The sequence below is a fragment of the Pocillopora verrucosa genome, chromosome 7, assembly GCF_036669915.1.
Source record: "Pocillopora verrucosa isolate sample1 chromosome 7, ASM3666991v2, whole genome shotgun sequence".
In the NCBI taxonomy this organism is placed as follows: Eukaryota; Metazoa; Cnidaria; class Anthozoa; order Scleractinia; family Pocilloporidae; genus Pocillopora; species Pocillopora verrucosa.
In genome coordinates, this window is record NC_089318.1 from 2,961,563 (window position 1) to 2,981,310 (window position 19,748).

At 37.2% G+C, this 19,748-nt stretch overlaps 2 protein-coding genes, 1 non-coding gene and 1 pseudogene across 3 annotated transcripts; 2 read left to right on the top strand and 2 right to left on the bottom strand.

The window, feature by feature from the left end:
• The first annotated feature begins 1,334 nt into the window (after window positions 1-1,334).
• On the top strand, window positions 1,335-10,817 carry LOC131784533 (ATP-binding cassette sub-family B member 10, mitochondrial-like). The gene is made up of 13 exons (XM_059101348.2): window positions 1,335-1,901; window positions 4,094-4,300; window positions 4,683-4,885; window positions 5,446-5,580; window positions 6,004-6,074; window positions 6,315-6,390; window positions 6,500-6,635; window positions 7,299-7,394; window positions 7,786-8,075; window positions 8,464-8,644; window positions 9,102-9,145; window positions 9,251-9,285; window positions 9,593-10,817. The coding sequence occupies exons 1-13, from the start codon at window positions 1,550-1,552 to the stop codon at window positions 9,822-9,824; spliced, it is 2,058 nt and encodes a 685-aa protein (XP_058957331.2). The 5' UTR covers window positions 1,335-1,549; the 3' UTR covers window positions 9,825-10,817.
• A 1,095-nt stretch (window positions 10,818-11,912) lies between these two features.
• On the bottom strand, window positions 11,913-11,984 carry Trnaa-cgc (transfer RNA alanine (anticodon CGC)). Its single transcript has one exon. It is a non-coding gene; the product is annotated as a tRNA-Ala (tRNA).
• Window positions 11,985-12,956: 972 nt separating this feature from the next.
• On the top strand, window positions 12,957-15,965 carry LOC131784552 (uncharacterized). The gene is made up of 4 exons (XM_059101374.2): window positions 12,957-13,280; window positions 13,603-13,818; window positions 14,461-14,667; window positions 15,526-15,965. Exons 1-4 carry the CDS (start codon window positions 13,032-13,034, stop codon window positions 15,721-15,723), a joined length of 870 nt encoding a protein of 289 aa, XP_058957357.1. The 5' UTR covers window positions 12,957-13,031; the 3' UTR covers window positions 15,724-15,965.
• Window positions 15,966-16,238: 273 nt separating this feature from the next.
• On the bottom strand, window positions 16,239-17,152 carry LOC131784569 (uncharacterized; annotated as a pseudogene).
• Between the last annotated feature and the right edge of the window lie 2,596 nt (window positions 17,153-19,748).

Genomic DNA, 19,748 nt, shown 5'->3' on the forward strand with positions numbered 1-19,748 from the left:
TTCATGCAAAAATCCCCTGACCCAGTGGGTTAGTGTGACGAACCTTCATAGATCACGGTGGTTCACAGTGATTATATTTGATGGTATCTGTTTGCTTGTCCTGTTTCAGCAGAGTCTGGAATGATCCAAACGCCTAATGCGCATCGCAGCTCTCGTGACAAAGCATTTTTTTCATAATAGCACGATTTGCAATCTATATATATTACTCCTAGAATCACAAATGACATTTCTGAGGGGTTTGTTTTGATTTTTGGGCCGGTTATAACTGTATATCAAGGCAGTAGTTTTACACGCAATGAAACATTTCCGCATTTTTCTCGCGGTTTCCCTTTGATCTAAGGAAACTCTTGGTTCCGTTTCGATGAGTGATCAAGGATCTCTCGAAAGTACCTCTTGCATTCTCGTTCACTGGATAAATTCCTGATCATTAGATCTATCACATTGCTAGTAACAGCGAGTTCGAGCATGATGTACACGATTACGGCATACGAAAAAAAAATTAAACTGACTTTTCACTCAATTTTAGGCACAATCAACAGCTAAAAGTAGTCAGCTAGAAGTTTAGTATTGTTTAATATTGTTGTTTGCCGTTCACGTCATGTACAACCTCTCTGATATTGTACAGTAAGACCTGTATTCTTAAGGCCGACACCTATGAACTTTAGTCAGTGTCGGCTTGATCTCTACATATATACGTCATTCCGTTAGGTTCATGTTTAATACAGGTGTACGTAATTGCCGAAACTTAACCTTTCAGCCAGTGTCAATATAGATCACTGGCTACTCACTCAACTCCTGTGATCTTCTTTTGTTTTGCGTAGATTCTTGTTTGGTGGACTGATATTCGAGGTGCATTTGATGGTAAACTTGACATGCTTGGAGACTTAGAAAGCGCATTTTGCTCATATTAGTTCAACATATATCTGTTATGGACAAATCTGGCTCTATAATCAACGCTCTCGCAAATTCATTTCGGGTTGCCATTGTGCTAAAACACTTGAAAATAACTAAAAAAAATAAAACCATAGCCCAAAGACAAAAAAATCTGGAATCCGTTTAGAACGCTATGGACAATTTGAACTTTGGCTTTTGCGAGAACTGAGGCTGTTATGAGTAAGCAGGGATTAATACAGGGGAGTATTTCACTGTAAAGACAAGAAATCATTCACTTGGGCTTTATTACGAAAAAGTTGGATCGTAATATTGATGATGGGGTCCCTCTGACAACATTTCAACCATCTTTGATTACGTAAGTTTCTTTACCCACTCTCTCACCATCGTTTATTGACTTGACGAACTTGCTGACCAGCGGTATTTCACTCGCGTGAGTTAGCTAAAAGTTTTCAGGTGTTGTATAATCGCTTCGGAATTGCATCAAACCTTCAGAGCGATTTTTAAGGAAAGGCCCGCAAAGGAACCTTTCTAAAATATCAAGCTTCATTATGCGGTAATGGACAGACGTTCGTTTGAAATCGCTGTCATCACATGTTGTAAAGCTTCCCCTCGATTTGATCCTCCACTCTGTGACGCCTACAGGTACCGGTAACGCATGATGTCTGCTTCCAGCGCATTTGCTCCTCTCATTCTCAAACGTTCGAGAATTCTTCCTTCCTTCTCGTGTATTCGCTTACGATTGAATTTATGCAGTAAGTGTTTTTACAAGACAAATGGTGGGAATTTCAAATTCGAAAATCGAACTTTCAGAAGTTTGAAAAGCCGAGAAACACTTAAAATATTCCCATGCAGAATGTTGGGAGGATCTGTGCGAACTTTTTCTAGCGAAGATCAAGGCGATAAAGCGAAGGTTGTTGAGAAAGAAAGTGAGAAGAAAAAGCAACTGAAGAGTGATGATCTCCTCCGGATTCTGTCGTTGGCCAAACCAGAATACAAGAGCCTTGCAGGTACATGTAAATTTGTACTGTTTTTTCCCATGGAGAGTTTGAAATGCGTGACTTGATTGGTGGAAAAATTAATTATCCTCAATGTTTTCTCAGGATGGATTTTAAGAATTGCATTCAACAAGTCTGAGTTAAATGGTTCACATCAAGAGTGATCATTTAGTTGAAGACAATCCTGAATCAAAGAGAAATTAAATTATAAGTTAACTTTTACTCAAGTTGCTAAAACCTCAAGTACCAAGATCAATCTTTTGTAGGACTTCTCACAGCAAAATAATGGTTTGATTCATGACCATAGAGCTGCCAACACCTCACGCTAAATTAACATTTTTGCGAGATCCTACTTAACAAAAAAAACAGCGTAGAATGAGTTTAGTTGAGAGAGGTGTGTTTTTATTTGAAGAATGTCAGAGAGGAGATAGCACTTAAAGAGTGTATTAAATCACTCTGTCTCTCCCCCTCCTGCCAGAACCTTTTAACTCCCAGAAGTGATTAACAAGAAACTTCTCTTTATAATGTCCAGAAATTTACCAGCAAATAGGTAATGTAAATGTTCAAACTTATCAGGTAGAACTTGCGATCTTGATCTAACACTAAATTCTCATAAACTAATTTACTTTTTCCTATTATTATTATTATTATTATTAGTATTATTATTAAAATCACAACTGGCAGGTAATAGCTGAATTACTTGTGCAATATACATAATTTAAAAAAGCATGTATTACAAAAAACATAAATCGTATAATAATAAATTTCAAACATAAACAATTGAAAATATTAACAATGACAGCTCTTTTGCTGCATAGCACTTTATGAAGAAATTTTGAAACCTTTTTGATTTTGATACCAGGCATAGCAATAAAATTTGCTTATTTCTTAGGTTGTACTGAGAGACATTATTCTGCGTAGGTAGCAGGTCAGCTAGTTTATGCTTTGATATGATTGAATAGACTTGCACATAATTCTTCTTGCCTATCAAAAATGTTTTCAGATTTGCATCTTCTAGTACTTTTCTGTGCAGCATGTCTGGATAAATGATCCTTAAAACTTGCTTCTGAACCCTCTCAATTTGATCAGACAAGTAGACTGGTAAGCTAGAATGGAAAGTTTGAGAGGCATATTCAAAGACAGAATGAATACATGTGCAGTAGAAGTGAATTAGAGATATGCAGTCAATACCAGCATGCTTAAGTTGCTTATTTAGATTTGCTGAGATCCTTTCACAGTACTATTATCTACATGATTGTTCCACTTTAGGTCACCCCTTATAGTAATGCCTACCACTTTTGCTGAATTAATGGTTTCTAAGGAATTGCCATTGGCCTCAATTAGAGTGACCTCATTTGGTTTCCTTCAAAAGTCTGTATGGAGTTCCTTGCACACTAACAAGTTCAGCTTGAATTTGTTGTTTGACCACTGAGGGACATGATCCACTGTGTCTTGGATCTCTGTTGCACCTTTGTTGTACAAGGGAATGTGTAGCAGCTAAAAGGGAGAATTAACAATCACACCTTGGAAGTTGAAGGGTCAATAATTTTCTGAAAACAGGGAAGGCGGGTTAGAAAAACAATGTGCTTATTACGCAATGTGTCTGTTAAAAGCTGATTCGAAGTAACAGTGAAATCTGAAAGACTTGGTCAAACAAAACCTTATAGTAACCTTTAAGCAGAGGAAATTGGAGATAGCAACTGCCAATTAACCCACCTTTTGGAGAAACCTAAAACTGCATAAGCTGATTTGTGGGTGAGGTGGAATGGCAAATATTACGTTCAACTGTCAGTATATGGGCACAAAAGGAGGAAAGAGGCTTTTTAATCCAAGGTTGACAGGAAAGTCATGTTATGGAGCTCCCTCGGAGTCCATAATCTGAAGGGAAACACTTCAGTCACAATAATTTTGTATTTAAAACTCAAATAAATCAGATTGAATTGAAGTATCTTTTCTTTTATTATTGACATGTAAGGCAATATTTCAAGTCGATAATTTGATCAGACTGTACTGGGATATGACAATAAATCAGTCAGTCAGTTAATTGGTCTGTTACAGAGGCAGTTAATCAGTCAGTCAGGTATTTGATCCATTGGTAACTGTCATTCAATCCTTATTGAGCTATGACATTGATTCTGTAACATTCAAACTATGGCAATCCAAACCGTAACTTATAGTTAGATTACTCTGACTTCTTTCCACAGGAGCCATAGGCCTTTTGTTTATATCTTCAGCAGTTACTATGTCTGTTCCATTTTGTATGGGAAAGATCATTGACATTATTTACAGTACAAGCCAGGATACAAGGCAAATGGTTGAAACTTTATCCTATGTCTGCAAAATCCTTTGCGGTGTGTTTGTTTTGGGCGGGGCAGCCAATTTTGGAAGAGTTTACTTAATTCAAGTATCTGGTGAGGAAAGAAATGTATTTTCTGTCCACCTTAGGTTGTACAGCCTTAGGTATCACTAAAAGTTTCTGTATAATTACCTATTAAATTAAAACCATTCCCATATTTTTTCTAAATACGGTTGTGATGTTTTCCTTTTGTGAAGGCAGTCAATACAACCCTTTTGTTTCTATTGAAAAGAACAGAATAAAATGAGATTCTTTCATTTTATTCATGTTAAATTTTTTCCTATATTTTTGTCTTTCAGTCTTTACTTGTGCATTTTGCTTTTGTGTAATACAAAGGATTGTCTTTATTTATAACAATAAACATGTTTTTAATGGCCTTTACCTTCAGTAGCACCTAAGCACTGCTTAGGCTTAAGCTCTGTGCACTTTATTTCTAGGGCAGAAAGTTATCAAGCGGCTGCGTGAAAGACTCTTTGGAGCCATACTGAGACAAGAAACAGCCTTTTTTGACAGAACAAGAACTGGAGAACTGATTAATCGCCTGTCAGCAGATACCATCCTCGTAGGAAAGGCTGTGACAGACAATGTGTCTGATGGTTTGCGAGCTGTGGCTCAGTCAGTTGCTGGCGTGTCAATGATGGTGAGTTTGATTGTAAAGGTTACTTTACCTGACACATGCTCTACAGCCCCTGCAAATTTTTTTCTTTGGTTTATTTGTAAAGAAGTGGAAAACCTAACATGAAATTAGTATTCGATTAGTTGGTTAACTGTTGCTAATTAAAAAATTTGACATCCTCACTCTATATTCAGTAATCATTTTGGTAGAACTTGAGCCAGACCAATTGTAATGGAACTATGGAAATAAAAATTACAGTAACTTAAACTGTCATTTTCATGAAACTTTACGCATCATTTTGAACTTGGAATTGTGTGACCCTCTAATCCCTAAGAGTGACAAGATTCTGATTTCTCTTTTCAATCTATTCCTTGACTCAAATTTTTAATTCACGAAAATAAAGGAAATGATCAGCAACTTAAGAAGCTCTTGATGGTTTTACAAATTCTCCTTTTTAGAACCTAGGAAATGTGTAGAGAACATTATGGAGAATATGCATAATGATGTTAGGGTGTAAAGGGTTGATGATGGCCTTGTTATATCTCAATGTTTTATTGCTACATTATTTGTTTTTCATTTTTTAGTTTTATGTGTCTCCCAAGTTAGCCAGCATTGTCCTTGGTATTGTGCCACCAGTCGCTATTGCCATTATCATGTATGGACGTTATCTGCGTAACATCACAAAGAGAACTCAAGATTCTTTAGCAGAATCTACTCAAGTAAGACAGACTTCAGAATACAATTTGATGAATGCATTGAATTGTGTATTAACCCTTTAATTCCCATGAGTGACCAAGAGAGAATTTCTCCTTACAGTGTCAATGTAATATCAAGCAGACAAGTGATGAGAATAAAGAAAAATAGTCATAAGAGGAATTTGAATTGATCCAGTACCAAATTCTCTAAACTAACATTATATGAATTGTATGGCAGATAGTAAGGAGAATTACTGATGAGTTCTTGGGAGTGAAAGGGTTAAACTGACCTCCATTAAGTTGTAGCTGGCATCTGCTGAAGAAATTAAGAAATAATCCTGAAAAGTTGACAGTTTTATTGAAAAGGGCCAACACTTGGAATTTAGTTACAATTGAACATGTAAAGTTTATTGGAAGTGTTGTTTTAATTTTGCTAAAAAATTTTAGGTTGCAGAAGAAAGAATTAGCAATATACGTACAGTGAGAGCATTTGGACAGGAGATGAAGGAAATTGAGAGGTGAGTTTCCTTAGATGAAAAGGTATATTCTAAATATCCATGCAATTGTTACGAGTAACAAATAGCTTATATGTTGTCATGCATCTGTTCAGTAATAGATCACAGACAATGTCAAAAAGAGGTAATGAGCAAAACAGGGGTACACAAGGCATAGCCAAGTTTGTCACTGATGTTTGTACCACATTTGGACACCTTGTAATGTTTGTGGTGATTTTTATTTTCTATTTTTACCAAATGTAGATACAAGGACAGTGTTGAAGATGTTTTCAAGCTGGCAAAGAAAGAGGCACTTGCCAGAGCAGTGTTCTTTGGATTTGTGAGTTTTCTGGTTGTTGTTTTTTTTAACAAGTGGCAATTCATTCAGTTCGACAAGTGAATATTTGCTTTTGTTCACCTTCATGTGACACTGTTTTGTTGTGTTACAGACAGGACTATCAGGTAATGCCATCATGCTTTCTGTGTTGTACAGTGGTGGAATGATGATGACAAGTGCTCAGATCTCTGTTGGAGATCTTACATCTTTTCTTCTCTATGCTGGATTTGTGGGAATCTCGTTTGGAGGTAAGTGAATCATTCTGAAACTAAAAACTTAAATTAGAACCAAACTTTAACCTGCTGTTTGTGGCTACTTATCATTCAATGCGTCATGTTCTCTTAGTCATGTTGGTGAAATATGTAGAATTTGTCACAAATTCAATCAAGAATTAAACTCTTCTCTAAAATTTCACTCATACAATCATCTAGTTGACATCTGACAGAAAAATGTATCAGTCACCATAATGGTCAACTAAATGATTTTTCAGTTATTTTTTAAAAGTTTGCAATCTCCTTGCTGTAAATTTGAAGGGGTCTCTATGTTTTTAATATATAACACTCTCCAGGTTTGAGTCCTAGAAGTTTCCATGTAACTTAAAGTAGTAAGTTATCAACCCAAAATCTTACACTGTCATGCATTCTCATGGTACTTATTATGACTTAGTGTGGTTGGGTGCAAATGTATGATTGTATGTGTACATGTACCACCAAACAGACAGAAAACTGGACGTAATGTCATTGGGTTAGTAAATGTATTTAACCAGTACAGGTGTCCCATCCAAAAGAATTAAAAAGAAAAGCAATATTCTTTTGTTAATCGAACACAGTAATTAGATCCAGGCTGTATTGGTCATTTTCACTTTCAAGCAACCTTTCACATGTTGGTTTGTTTTTTGTTTACTTTTGCAGGTCTGAGCTCATTTTATTCAGAATTGATGAAGGGAATTGGTGCCAGTGCGCGTTTGTGGCAGTTGATTGACAGGAATCCTACCATACCCTTGACAGGTCAGCTTTGATTGTAAATTTGGAATTAATTAACTAATAGCCTGTGATAGTTCATAGTTTTATTCTGTGCAACAATTGATAATTATAATAAAAAAAATAGGTACACTGGTTGCTTGGCTTTGATTTTGATGTGTTTGATGATCATGTAGCTGTCTATAGTCATTGTGAGTTCAACTTCACAGAACGACTTATTCAGACTCTGGTTTGCTTTGAACAACTATAATGGGTTTTTATCAAACCAGGCAATGTTTTTGAGTAAGCAGGAAATGTGCTTCCTGCTCATATTTTAAAAGTGGGCAGCCTTGTTGACGAGTTTTTCATCTGTTTTTTTTTTTTAATGCATCGATCACATTTTTTTATTTTTCCAATAACCTTGCTATCCATTTCATAGGGGGTTTACGTCCAGACATGCATGACCTAAATGATGGAATTACATTTAAGGATGTTCATTTTACTTATCCATCACGCCCTGACCTGGAAATATTCAGAGGACTTAATCTAGAGGTGCCTGCTGGGTCTATCACAGCCGTTGTTGGACCAAGTGGATCTGGAAAGAGTACCCTAGGGTCATTACTACTTCGTCTATATGACCCTGGAAAGGGGCAGGTTATAGTTGGAGGACATGATGTGCGAACCCTGTCACCTGATTGGCTAAGAGGTGCAGTTGGAACAGTTCATCAGGTGTTGTACAATAAGTTTGAGTTTGATATTAAATATACCATTCCTCTTCCTGATCATCCATCTTTTTGTACTGCCGGTATTATCGCTTTGTAACCTTACATCCAACCATGATATAAAGGGGGTAAGTTTCTAAAGAAACTGTGGTGCTGCGTTGGTGAGAGAGTATAACAGGGTAATTTAGTTGATGACACTAAACAACCATGAGATAACTTATTTAGATATTCAAATTTTTGGTAAAATGTACGGTTTATAGGCCACTCAGAGTACTTTTCTAAGTGTTTGTTAGTTCCCTTTTTTTTTTTCCAGCCACTAAGAACTTTTTAAGAATCATTTATGTGTAAACCTCCAAGTGAGACTGTAATTTTAAATTTGATTGATTTCTCTCAAGGAACCTATTCTGTTCTCATGTTCAATTGCGGACAACATTGCATATGGAGCTAATACAGGTCAGCAAGTGACTAATGATGACATCTTGGATGCTGCTGTGCAAGCCAATGCTTATGGATTCATCAAGAGCTTTCCTAATGGATTTGACACTGTTGTTGGAGAAAGGGGACAAATGCTTTCAGGTCAGAAACATAGATAATTTTTCACACTTTTAGTCCCAGAATAAATAATTTTACTACAACTATCGATAACTGCAAGCACTGTGATTGGTCCAATTACCAGCCTTGAGGGAAGCTCTTATCAGAGTACAGATTGCCAAAATATAGTTAAATGCAGTATTTTTTGCCAAATCTCACCTTTTATATTTCTTGCCAATTTTCCTCAATGTTTGTGTTTGGGCCCTTAACTGATGGGGAGTAAACTTGGTCAAGTAGGACCAGATCAGACTTAGTAAGACTTAGGGTGTAATTAGTAATCATTTATAGCAGCAATGAAATATATACTATTAATAGTATTACCACCACCTAATAAAAGTAAATGCATTGCAGCAATTATTACATTGAATTCAGAAACTTAGAATCAACCAATTGCCACAAACCATATGATTATTTAGACCTTTCGCTGATATTTTTGTTGTAGGAGGTCAAAGGCAGAGGATTGCTATTGCAAGAGCAATTTTGAAGGTAATGAAGACCATCATTAAATAGTTTTAATACTTAATTGTTGTGTTCATGATGTGGTCTTTTATTTTCATATCTGTGAACAATCCATTTTTTTGTTTATTTTAGAACCCTTCCATCCTGCTGCTTGATGAGGCCACAAGGTATATGTACTTTATTGAGTAATCAGTAATAACATCCAAGCCTATCATGAAACTTTCAACTTCATAACGTAATAGTTTTTTTTTAGTAACATCAAACCCTTCTCTTTTGAGAATGACAAATTTGATTCCTTCAACTAGTTTTCATGTGCCTTGCAACTTTGTTTTTCTTCCTTTGTGCCTTCCATTGCCCTGTCTCTACTAACATAGCAATTGACACTGAGATTGCTTTCAGAAGGCTAGTAGACTGTACTTTCATGAAATTATGTGTCACACCACAGCTCAAACCACAGTTTTTCTTTCATCTTAGTGCCCTGGATGCAGAGAGTGAACACTTGGTTCAAGAGGCTTTGGAGAGGTTAATGAAGGGTCGTACAGTCATAACTATAGCACATCGACTGTCAACCATCAAAAATGCTGACAATATTGTTGTGTTGAGTGATGGACAAATCTCTGAGGCTGGATCCTATATGGAATTGATGGCTGAGCCAGATGGTTTGTTTCGAAAGTTGGTTGAGAAGCAGACTATTGCACTTCAGTGAACTGTAAGAGGCTCTTTTCAGGTTATTAGCATTGACTTACATCATTTGTGACTTGTATAGTGAAAAGTTATGAGATCTGGAAAGAACCAAATTAAATGATAATAAATGATGGTGAGATTGAGTAAAGATGAGTCAAGCTAAAAACTAAAAGGTAATTAAGCTTGGGCATACAATTAATGTGTCCATGGCTGCCCTTATGCCATTGGCCACCAAACAGTGGTCTTTTTTCTTGTTTTAATCATTTTACTGGTTTGTGAGTTAATGCTTCAAGTTACATCATTTATGTAATGTTGAGGTACATCTGTTCTGATTTATCTGTCAAACAAAAGCTTTTTTGGACTGTTACTTTGTGACTTTCTCCTCTGAGTTGTGATTTACCCTGTAACTCCCAGAAGTGATGTTATTAGCATGTAACATCTCCTCTTGATATCCAAACACCATCCTGCAAACAAGTAACAAGAAAACTCAAACCTATCAGGTAGAAGTTATCTTGATCTAGCATCAAATTCTCATAGCTAATTTACAAGGAAATGTGCTGTAGCAAGGAGGGAGGATTAACAGATATTGGGAGTTATTGAGTGGATGGCTTTAAAGCCAGATTACTTTGTCACCCAAATTGTCATTTTCCACTGTGGTATATTCGTAAATTATAGGGTTCATGTTACTCTTAAAAAAATGTAGCAGCAAAAATATTTAACTAATTTTTTGTAAATGAGTATCAAATCAATCAAAATTGGTGAGTGTAATATGCATTTTTGTATTAAGTTAAACATTTTCTCCTGGTAAAATTAGTTTTGGTACCACTTAGCATACAAAAAGAAAATTATCCTTGGGTTGCAATTGCATCTTTGATAACATGATAATTTACGGATTTGTATGGAAATCAAGACTCTTAATAAGATGTATTTAACTGAAAACCTTGGTAAATAAGTCAATTATTACTGTAATAGTTGCTCTGTAGGGCAATTGGGTGTGAGATTTTTAAAATAAACGTTTTCCTCCTCAATTTGCCTTTGTGTTTTATAATGGGTTTCACTGCATCATAAACACTCAAGTCCTACCCCACCCCACCTCTTTCTTTTTTCAATAGATAGCAATAGAGAGGCCGTCTTTCTAGCTGGTATATCAGAGAACACTTTTCAAAATGTCTACCTCAAAAAAAAAATGGTCTTGGATTAGGACACTTTTCCACATTTTGAAGGGTTGTGAAGCCAAATTTAAAACAAAGTTAAGTGTCCAATCAGAAGAAAGAAAACACTTAAAGAACCAATTAAGTTTGACTAATTAGGTTTCATGTTTAAATCAACTGCTGAACTTAATTATTTGGGTCAACCCAAACTAATACTCGGTTCGGCACATGAAAAGTTCGACGTTTGAACCGGACCTTTGGTGTTCCACATCTTGTGGGAACAAAGGTTCCCTTGTAAGTGATGTGGATTACATCAAGGGAAACGCTCTGATTGTGAGTTAAATTTTTTTGGCTGCATAAAGAGGAATTTGATTGGTTGATTATGATTATAGCAAGAGAACATCATAGGGTTCCCAGACCCTAGCTGTGTTGTTATGTAATCGAGTAATTTTGTGATATTAGTCATATTTGTGATATTTATCCTCTTTTTTACTGATGCAATAGGCAATATACTGTTGGTATAAGCAATGCTAATAAAGTTGTTGAACCAAGGTAAATAATTATTATTGTCGATCCTTTATCCCATAAGATTAACAGCACTAGTTTCTTCTTACAATATCACTCTTGAATCACTCACTAAGGTCACGAAAATAAGGGAAATGATCACCAATCCAGGAAGCTCCTTACTGTCCAATAAATTCTCCCAGACAGTATCATAGAAAACAAATTGAGAAAAGTGTGGAGAATTTAGATATTAATGTTAGGGTGTGAATCGTTAACAGTGTTTGATTGACATCTCAGAGTAAGAAAATCTTCCTTAGCTAAAATTAGATGATTTCGTTTCCAGTCGAAAACAGAAAGAATGATAAAGATACTTTGCTTGTGAGCGATAATTCCAAATTAGAAAAAAAGAATTAAGTTTCAAAATAAAGAAAATAATCACTTCGGTGGTTTTATCCTGGAGATGCGGGGATTTGAACCCCGGGCCTCCCGCATGCGAAGCGGGCGCTCTACCACTGAGCTACATCCCCGGAAGTGATAAAGTTGGGATAAAAATTATTATATAAAGAGTGTACTATTTACATCTGGCTGGTTAGTTATATTCGGCTTTACTTTTTTTTTACTTTTTAACTCAGAAATCCCTAGAAAAGGACCTAATAATCATTTCTAGCAGAAGGAAATACGAATGCTTCCCAATATATTTTTCAGTTGCTCAAAATGTCACTTCCAGAAGAACACACTTCCGCTACAGAGACGACGTTTTTGTTACCCGCCAAAAACAAAAGATCCAGGACATCGTTTTGAACGAAGAAACCGACAGGTAAATCCAGCTCTCTATTCTTGTCAAAACACCACAACAATACAGGATTTATAAAAGAAAATGTGGGCACATTTGGGGCGAAGTTCAGTTCTAGATAAAAGCAAGAAATTGGGAATGAAACATATCGATGAAATTTACCGTGTTGAAAATTTCGGGAAAAAGCTCTTCATCACCTGCACACAAAGAAAATGGAAAGGCACCGACACTTCAGTTTCAATAAACCATTTTCTGCCGAAACTTTATTTCTACACGCAAATCGAATTCACCTGGTTAGATGAAACTGAAATACTCAAGTTAGCCTGGCCAGCCAAAGCCAAAAGGCTTCGTGATCCTTCAAGAATATCACTAGGAGGCCTTAAAATAAGGATAGGGAGATGGCGATACTACATATTCGACACAAGCGATACCGAGGTGAATCACAAAATATTGTTACTAGTGTACTGTATCGATGCTCCTTCGTTTGGTCTCCTGCCTGCGACTAACCGCCGACATGGAGCCGAAATTATTTCCCAACCCATACTACATCTGTTGTTTTGTTGTCGTTACGTGCCACCGATAAAATAGAACTTTAAACTCTTCTTAGCCATGTGCCATTTCCGTTGCCCTCATTCGCTTTTTTTGAAACATCGGTTCCGGTGGAGCACACTTCCCCTACACGATGACCTGGTCACTAAGCACCAAATCGGAGACCTTTCCACGTGCCGGTAGTTTACATCGGCGAATTAGTCTGTAATACTTCTTCAAGTTTCTACCAATCATGGAGAAAAGTCTTATGATTGCCTCGGCTAGCGCGCTAGGTGCTTCTGCTCTGACGTTACTGGCTTGTCGTTATCTTTCCAAGAGACGCGAAGCGCACGATAACGTGTATGAGACAGAAAAATTAATCGGCGAATATCTTATTTTCCACTTTGGCAAACCAGATGAACTGTTACCATATGGCTTTGGTCCCCATGACTCTCTTGATTTTCCCAAGCGATGTGCGTTGGAATGTATTAAACATATTGGGGTGAGTACAATCGTAAATTTTTCACTGTACAAGGAAAGAATATGCTGATGTACGTAAATTTTAATCTATTCCGCAATAATCTGCAAGGAATTTCGAATATAAAGTTTAAGGTATGTCAAAGTAATTTGAATTCTGGCCACTGCACGTGGATGAAGTGTGGCAACTAACTCCTTATTTCCACACTGTAGAATTAAGTGTTTCTCTTGTACGGATGGTTCTCTTACAACATCTGGAACAGACCATGACATCTGACTAAATTTGAATTCTTTCTTTATTGTATGTTCGCTAAAAAGTGATTAAACTATTAAATCTCGATCTCTAGGATAATGTGCCGAGCATTGCTCTCGACATAGGATGTGCAGTTGGTCGATCTTCTTTTGAACTAGCCAAGAGATTTGATCAAGTTGTAGGAATCGATTTTTCCCATGGTTTTATAAATGCCTGCAATCAACTCAAGACATATGGAAGATTGGAGTACTCTGTCCAAACTGAAGGAAGTCTTGTGTCTAAACATGTCGCTGAGGTTGATCTTGACATTGTAAGTAAGTCACATTGTACAATGTTTGTCTCAGAGGGGTTTGAGAAAAGTCATCTCAACAATGTAGGTGTTTCTACTTTGTATTAGATGGGGAAATACTAAGGTATAATATTGACCAATCATAAGATCTGATTGGCTGGATGTTAGTGAAGTTATCATTTTACACATAGTGGTACAGGAAATGTTAAACTTTAAAAATTTTCAGTAGGTAACACTTAGGAACCTTTCCCAGAATGCGCAATTGTCCCTTAAAAGGAGGTTCCTTAACCCTTTGATACCTAAGAGTGACAAGCATCTGACTTCTCATTACAATATCAGCCATCAATAACACATTACAATTATAAGAATAAAGGAAGTGATCACCAACTAAAGACATTCTTGATTATGAAGTAAAGTCTCATGTTAGCACCTTTAGAAATGTATGGAGAACAGTAAGGAGAATATGCATACTGATGTTAGGATATAAAGGTTAGATAAAGTTTGTTGATGCAAAGGTCACAGGAGCATATTTACCAGCTGGTATCAAAGTGATAATTTGCGTTTTGTCTTTAGTTTTTTCCTAAGGAGTAGTTGCGATGTATGTGGTATGTAACATTAGCTACAACTTTGTGTCATTTTTTTTTTTTTTTTTTTTTTTACTAGGATAGAAGTCGTCTATCTTTTTATCAAGGAGATGCCTGCAATTTGCCCAGTGATCTTGGACAGTTTGGCTGTGTTCTGGCAGCAAATTTGGTTTGCCGTCTTCCTAATCCCTATCAGTTCTTAGATAGGCTTCCATCTTTAGTGGCACCTGGAGGTGTTTTGGTCATTACATCACCATATTCATGGTTAGAGGAGTTTACACCTAAGGTAATACTTTTAAGAACTAGATGATAATTTGTCTAAAGTTAGCCTTGTAGGTTAAAACTAGCATTTACACATTCATGGACAATTTGAAAATACTGTCAGTATAAGATACTGAGAAAAGAAAGGATTTTGAGCTCCCCAAGAACACAAATCTAGTACTAGTAATAGGTGACTTTATGATCTTGAACTCACCACGAGGCATACAGGCCTCCAAGTTCCATGGTTTAATTTAAATTAATTACCTCCTTAATACAATTTTAAACATTAATGGGTAAGATCATTGATTCAGAAGCACTTATAGATGTGTGGTCATTATTACTCTGTTGGCCAAAAAAAATTGGTCAAATTTTCTTTTTTTGTCCTTTCTTGAAAAAGAATGTAATGGAGCTGGTTTGTCGAGAATTCAGGTGGTAGATTATTTCTGTGACATTGCATCCATAATGTATTGTAGAAGCATCAAAACTAGCTCCTTGTAGTCAAATTATAACATTATGGGAAGGATGAATGATACTGAACCAGGATTGTCATTACAAAATGTGCTGAACTGAGGTGGCTGAATTGAATGATGCTTGCATAGTAAAGATGGCATGTTGCTTGGCAACATGCCCTCCTAGGAGGGTCTAGGGAATGTGATTTCCAGCATTCAGGATAATATTTGAGTAACTTATTTTTCAGCCAGATATTGATGTTAGATAGATAGTAGATAGATAGTACTTATTTTCTGCCTTTGAGACAGTGCAAAATGGTCTGATAGCTTCAGCTGGCAGGTTTACTCAAACTACTGACTTCTAATTACAACCTTAACATGACTGAGCACAGGTATCTTGATACGTCGACTTTTTTCTTTTTTTGCGAGTACAGAATCTTTGGCTTGGTGGCTATAAAGATGCAGATGGAAAGATTGTCACAGGATTTGACAATTTGAAGAGTTACCTGGGTCCAAATTTTGAGCTGATTGAAGATAAGCCAATGCCTTTCTTCATCAGAGAAACTGCTCGTAAAAACCAGTGGACTGTAGCACATGCCACCATTTGGAAAAGAAGGCAGGCAACACCTTGAATCCAAACTCTTAGCAATGTTGTTTTAGGATATCTGGTTGAACTTTAGGTGCAAAAGTAACGCAAACGAACTTCGACGAATTTCCTGACTTTTCGTGGCTTTTCGAGGGAATTCGGGTGTCCTTAAAGCTAACACCTAAGACCCGGAAAACTAAGACCCTGTTTTTTTTAGGGAAATCGTCAAATTTCAGCTTCCTTTACCTTAAAGTGGTAAAATGAATAAAATAAATGCACTCACACTTAAAAAATAACAATTTAGTTGTATTTTTTTTCCGGTATGGCTAGCCTCTTCCAGACTTTCAGTTTATAGTTGGGGCGCAGCGCGAAAGACTGGGCGTGAGAAAAAAATTTAATAAAAAGCGCGGCGAGAGGGGGCTACGGGTATGGAAAACGAAACTATTTCCGGTTGTCGCAGTGTGGCGTTACACTGTGTACTAGAGTTTGTGAAAAAACGAACGAAGCGAAGCAGTGCTTTGTCTACTTTGCAAAACGTTATTTTTCGAAAAGGTGCTTTGCGTTTTTCGTTTTCTTACCTCCATATTATCACTAGAACGTATTACTTTGAAGCTACTTACTTGACGCGTGATAAACCTGATGTGCAACGTCCTTCCTGGCTCTTGGGTCTTGCTCATCAGTCTCCTCCGCTCCAGACTCTAACCCACCATCTGTCATATCTGATTGCGAAACCAAAGACTCGAAGATTTCTCCCTTCTCAACATTGGCGCTATAAACAAGCTCCGGCTGGCTAGGATCAGAAGGTTTGCGAAAGTCTAACTGTTTTCCAAATGCTCCTTTCAATCGTTGCTTGAGCTTTGATGACCTGTAGTCACTGATGTTTAAGCCTTCCTCGTTTAGGTGTGAAACAAATTTTCCAACAAGTTCTATCATGTTGAGGATTCTTGTTTTAATAATGACTTCCCTTTGAAGATAATGACACAATTTGCTAAATACTTTGCTGTAGCCTCGCTTTGCTGAGCTTCGAGCTTTGTTAGTGCCTCAAGGCGAACATAATTCTTTTAGCACGATCTGTGGTATTTAATCTCGCGAGCAATACAATCTTGTCCTTTTATCTGCGGTAGCACACGATTGTCGCCCCTTATCTCAGCTGCTCTGAGGAGGAATGCACTGCCATACTCGCTGATATTCTGGGTTAGAGCTTCCCTTGATCTCGCTCCCTTTCCACGTTTAAATTTCTCCACTTGGCAAATGATGCATTTATCAATATCAAATCTCTGAACATGAGATCTATGGAAGCGTTTTGCTGGTGGCTCTTTACTTGGTTCGTCTGCAGCGATTTCTTGATTAGCAGATGCAGGCGCGGCCTTGTTAGCAGTCCCTTCGATCCTAGATATGTTGCCTACATTAGTATAACTCTGGTAACATTGCCTGTGGTACCCTCCTTTGGGTTCCTCTCTCCAGTGGTTCATCATTGTAGCCAGATGTGGTCATTTCGTCTCAAAGAGCATTTCTCAAACTTCTCCCGGCTTTTCTCCGTAAACAAGGTTCATTTCCCGCTACTTTCTGCCACATGACAAAGGCACTTTTCCAGTTGGGCCACAAGTTCAAACTGGCTGAACGTTTCCTAGAAGCTGGCTTGATCTATGTTATCTCTAACTCATTAGGCAGTAAAAATTATCGTCATTATCGGCTCAGTACTCACAGATCTCTTTGAAGCAGCATTCTTAAGAAGACAACGTTAACTTTTTGTGTTAGGTTTTGAATAACGAGGAACTGACATTTGGAATGAAAGCAAAACGTTTGACAATCGTAACTTAATTAGTTTGCCACAAAAAATGCAATTAAAGAAGCAAATCCGTTTTAGCTGATTTGATACTATCAGATCGTCAATGAAGTAAAGCCTGTAAAACTGCTTCCTCTAAGACGACTTTTGCAATAAAAGACTCTTTTCAACTTAAAGTCATTATTTTATATGGTTTGTGGTAAACATTTGCATTCCAAAAAAGTTGAAAACGTCGTTTTGTTAGCTAGAAGAAATCTAGAAATCAAGAAATCGAACTTGAGTTAAATATATAGAATTTCATCTTGTATTCGAAAAACCACACAATTTCATAACCGAGCAGTATTTGACTGGTGCCTGTTGCCATGGCAACCAAAACTACAGGTTTGATAACACATTTGGGTAGCTTATGATATAACAACTATATCTCGCAAATTTGAACCAATTTGGTTGATGTTTGTTAGAGGTATGGACCATTTTTCTTCTCACCACGACTATAGTAAGCAAATTCTCCTCACCCCATCCCCCATGGAAGCAGCCCAATATCTCATTATAACACACGTTAACGGTTTGAAAACAAGTAGATTCTAAAAATATAGGTCCTAAGCTTTAATTTGATACCAAATTCACTATGTCTCCTGGGGGTGCTACGAAACTCAATTTCTAGGCCTCTTTCGAGATTTGGCTTATGGACTACTAATTAACAATTGGTTCATACGTCAGCGTGCGTTCATCTAGATATGAAGCACTTGGGAAGTTTCGAGAGCACGAAAGATTCGTAAGAGTTGCTCGAGGCGTAGCCGAGAACAACTCTAGCTTCTTGAGTGCTCTCCAAACTCCCCAAGTGCTTCATATCTCGATGAACCCACAGCTGACGTATGAACCAATTGTATTATAACATTTTCAACATTTGGAATACGCACCCAAGTCAATAGACAATTTGGTGTCGACGATTTAAAAACGTCTGCTTGAAAACCCCGCCGACATGTCAAAAAACATGAAGTAACACTTCTTTTCTAGATTATTTTCAGCTGAGGTACTGACATCATTCGCATATCAGTGCCGCGGCGCCGACGACCGCCTACGCATCCAGTGCAAGACAAGCGTTGCCAAACGATGCCAAAACCTCCGCAAGAACAGGCCAAACTAGGATCGATGCCATTTGTTTCGTTTTTGCTCATTAGTTTCTGTATTTACTGTAATTAGTCAATGAATAAAGGCAGAGAAGTATTTGTAACTGACTTTTGGGATTCAACATCGAATTTAGCGACCAGTCGGAATAATCGTGATGCAACTTACATCGGATTTATTTGTCTCTGCAAGGAAAATAAAAAAGATCATTCGAACAATGGGGAAGGTTTTCGTCAAGGTGGAATTAGAATAAGGGTACCAAACGGTGCTAGGTCTCTCTTGCCTGCAAAGTAAGTTTTTGAATCCTCTTTCATATTACTATCCAAACTTCCCACGTTAATGACGGAATTCAAATTTGTTCATGTGTGAACGTAATCTGCGAAAACTAAAAGAAACATTCGGATACCATATCGGCCAAAAACGTGTGTGCTGTCCATTGGAGTCAAAAGCGATGTAGAAAATTTACTATTACAGCAGCATCTGATGACAATGATCAGAACAATCTTATGTTTTGTCTTTTCTGATATAAAACCAAACTTAATGTCTTTATTCTTGGTAAGTTAAGCGATTATTTCTCATCGTTTGTATTCGTGACTTTAAAACTTCAGCCGAGGACCTGTCGTGTATTTCGTGAACGTTATTTGAATGATAGATCGCAAAAATCGCATGGTAAACGATTTAGTCTGTCCAGCCCGAAATTTCGAGCAGTAGGCAATAAACCGAAGCTTTTTATCGCGAAATTTCGCCGAACTTACGTTTCGAAGCGAAAATTCGACGAAATGGCGCTCTTTGTTCAACGGGCAATCCTCTGCCTTTGACCTCCTACAACAAAAATATCAGTGAAAGGCCTATTTTATAAATAATCATATAGCTTGTGGCAATTGGTCGATTCTAAGTTTCTGAATTCAATGTAATAATTGCCGCAATGCATTTACTTTTATTAAGTGCTGGTAATACTATTAATTAACAATTCGTTCATATGTCAACGTGTGTTCATCGAGATATGAAGCATGCGGGAAGTTTGGATAGCACGAAAGATGCGTAAGAGTTGCTCGAGGCATAGCCGAGAGCAACTTTAGCTTCTTGAGTGCTCTCCAAACTTCCTAAGTGCTTCATATCTCGATGAACGCACAGCTGATGTATGAACCAATTGTTTT

Bases quoted from the DNA above. Each gene is read 5' to 3' on its own strand.
- LOC131784552 (XM_059101374.2), top strand. From the start codon at position 13,032: ATGGAGAAAAGTCTTATGATTGCCTCGGCTAGCGCGCTAGGTGCTTCT. The intron at 13,819-14,460 runs GTAAGTAAGTCA...TTTTTTTACTAG, and splicing joins CTGAGGTTGATCTTGACATT to GATAGAAGTCGTCTATCTTT. The intron at 14,668-15,525 runs GTAATACTTTTA...TTGCGAGTACAG, and splicing joins TAGAGGAGTTTACACCTAAG to AATCTTTGGCTTGGTGGCTA.
- LOC131784533 (XM_059101348.2), top strand. From the start codon at position 1,550: ATGATGTCTGCTTCCAGCGCATTTGCTCCTCTCATTCTCAAACGTTCG. The intron at 1,902-4,093 runs GTACATGTAAAT...TTCTTTCCACAG, and splicing joins AGAATACAAGAGCCTTGCAG to GAGCCATAGGCCTTTTGTTT. The intron at 8,645-9,101 runs GTCAGAAACATA...TTTTTGTTGTAG, and splicing joins AAGGGGACAAATGCTTTCAG to GAGGTCAAAGGCAGAGGATT.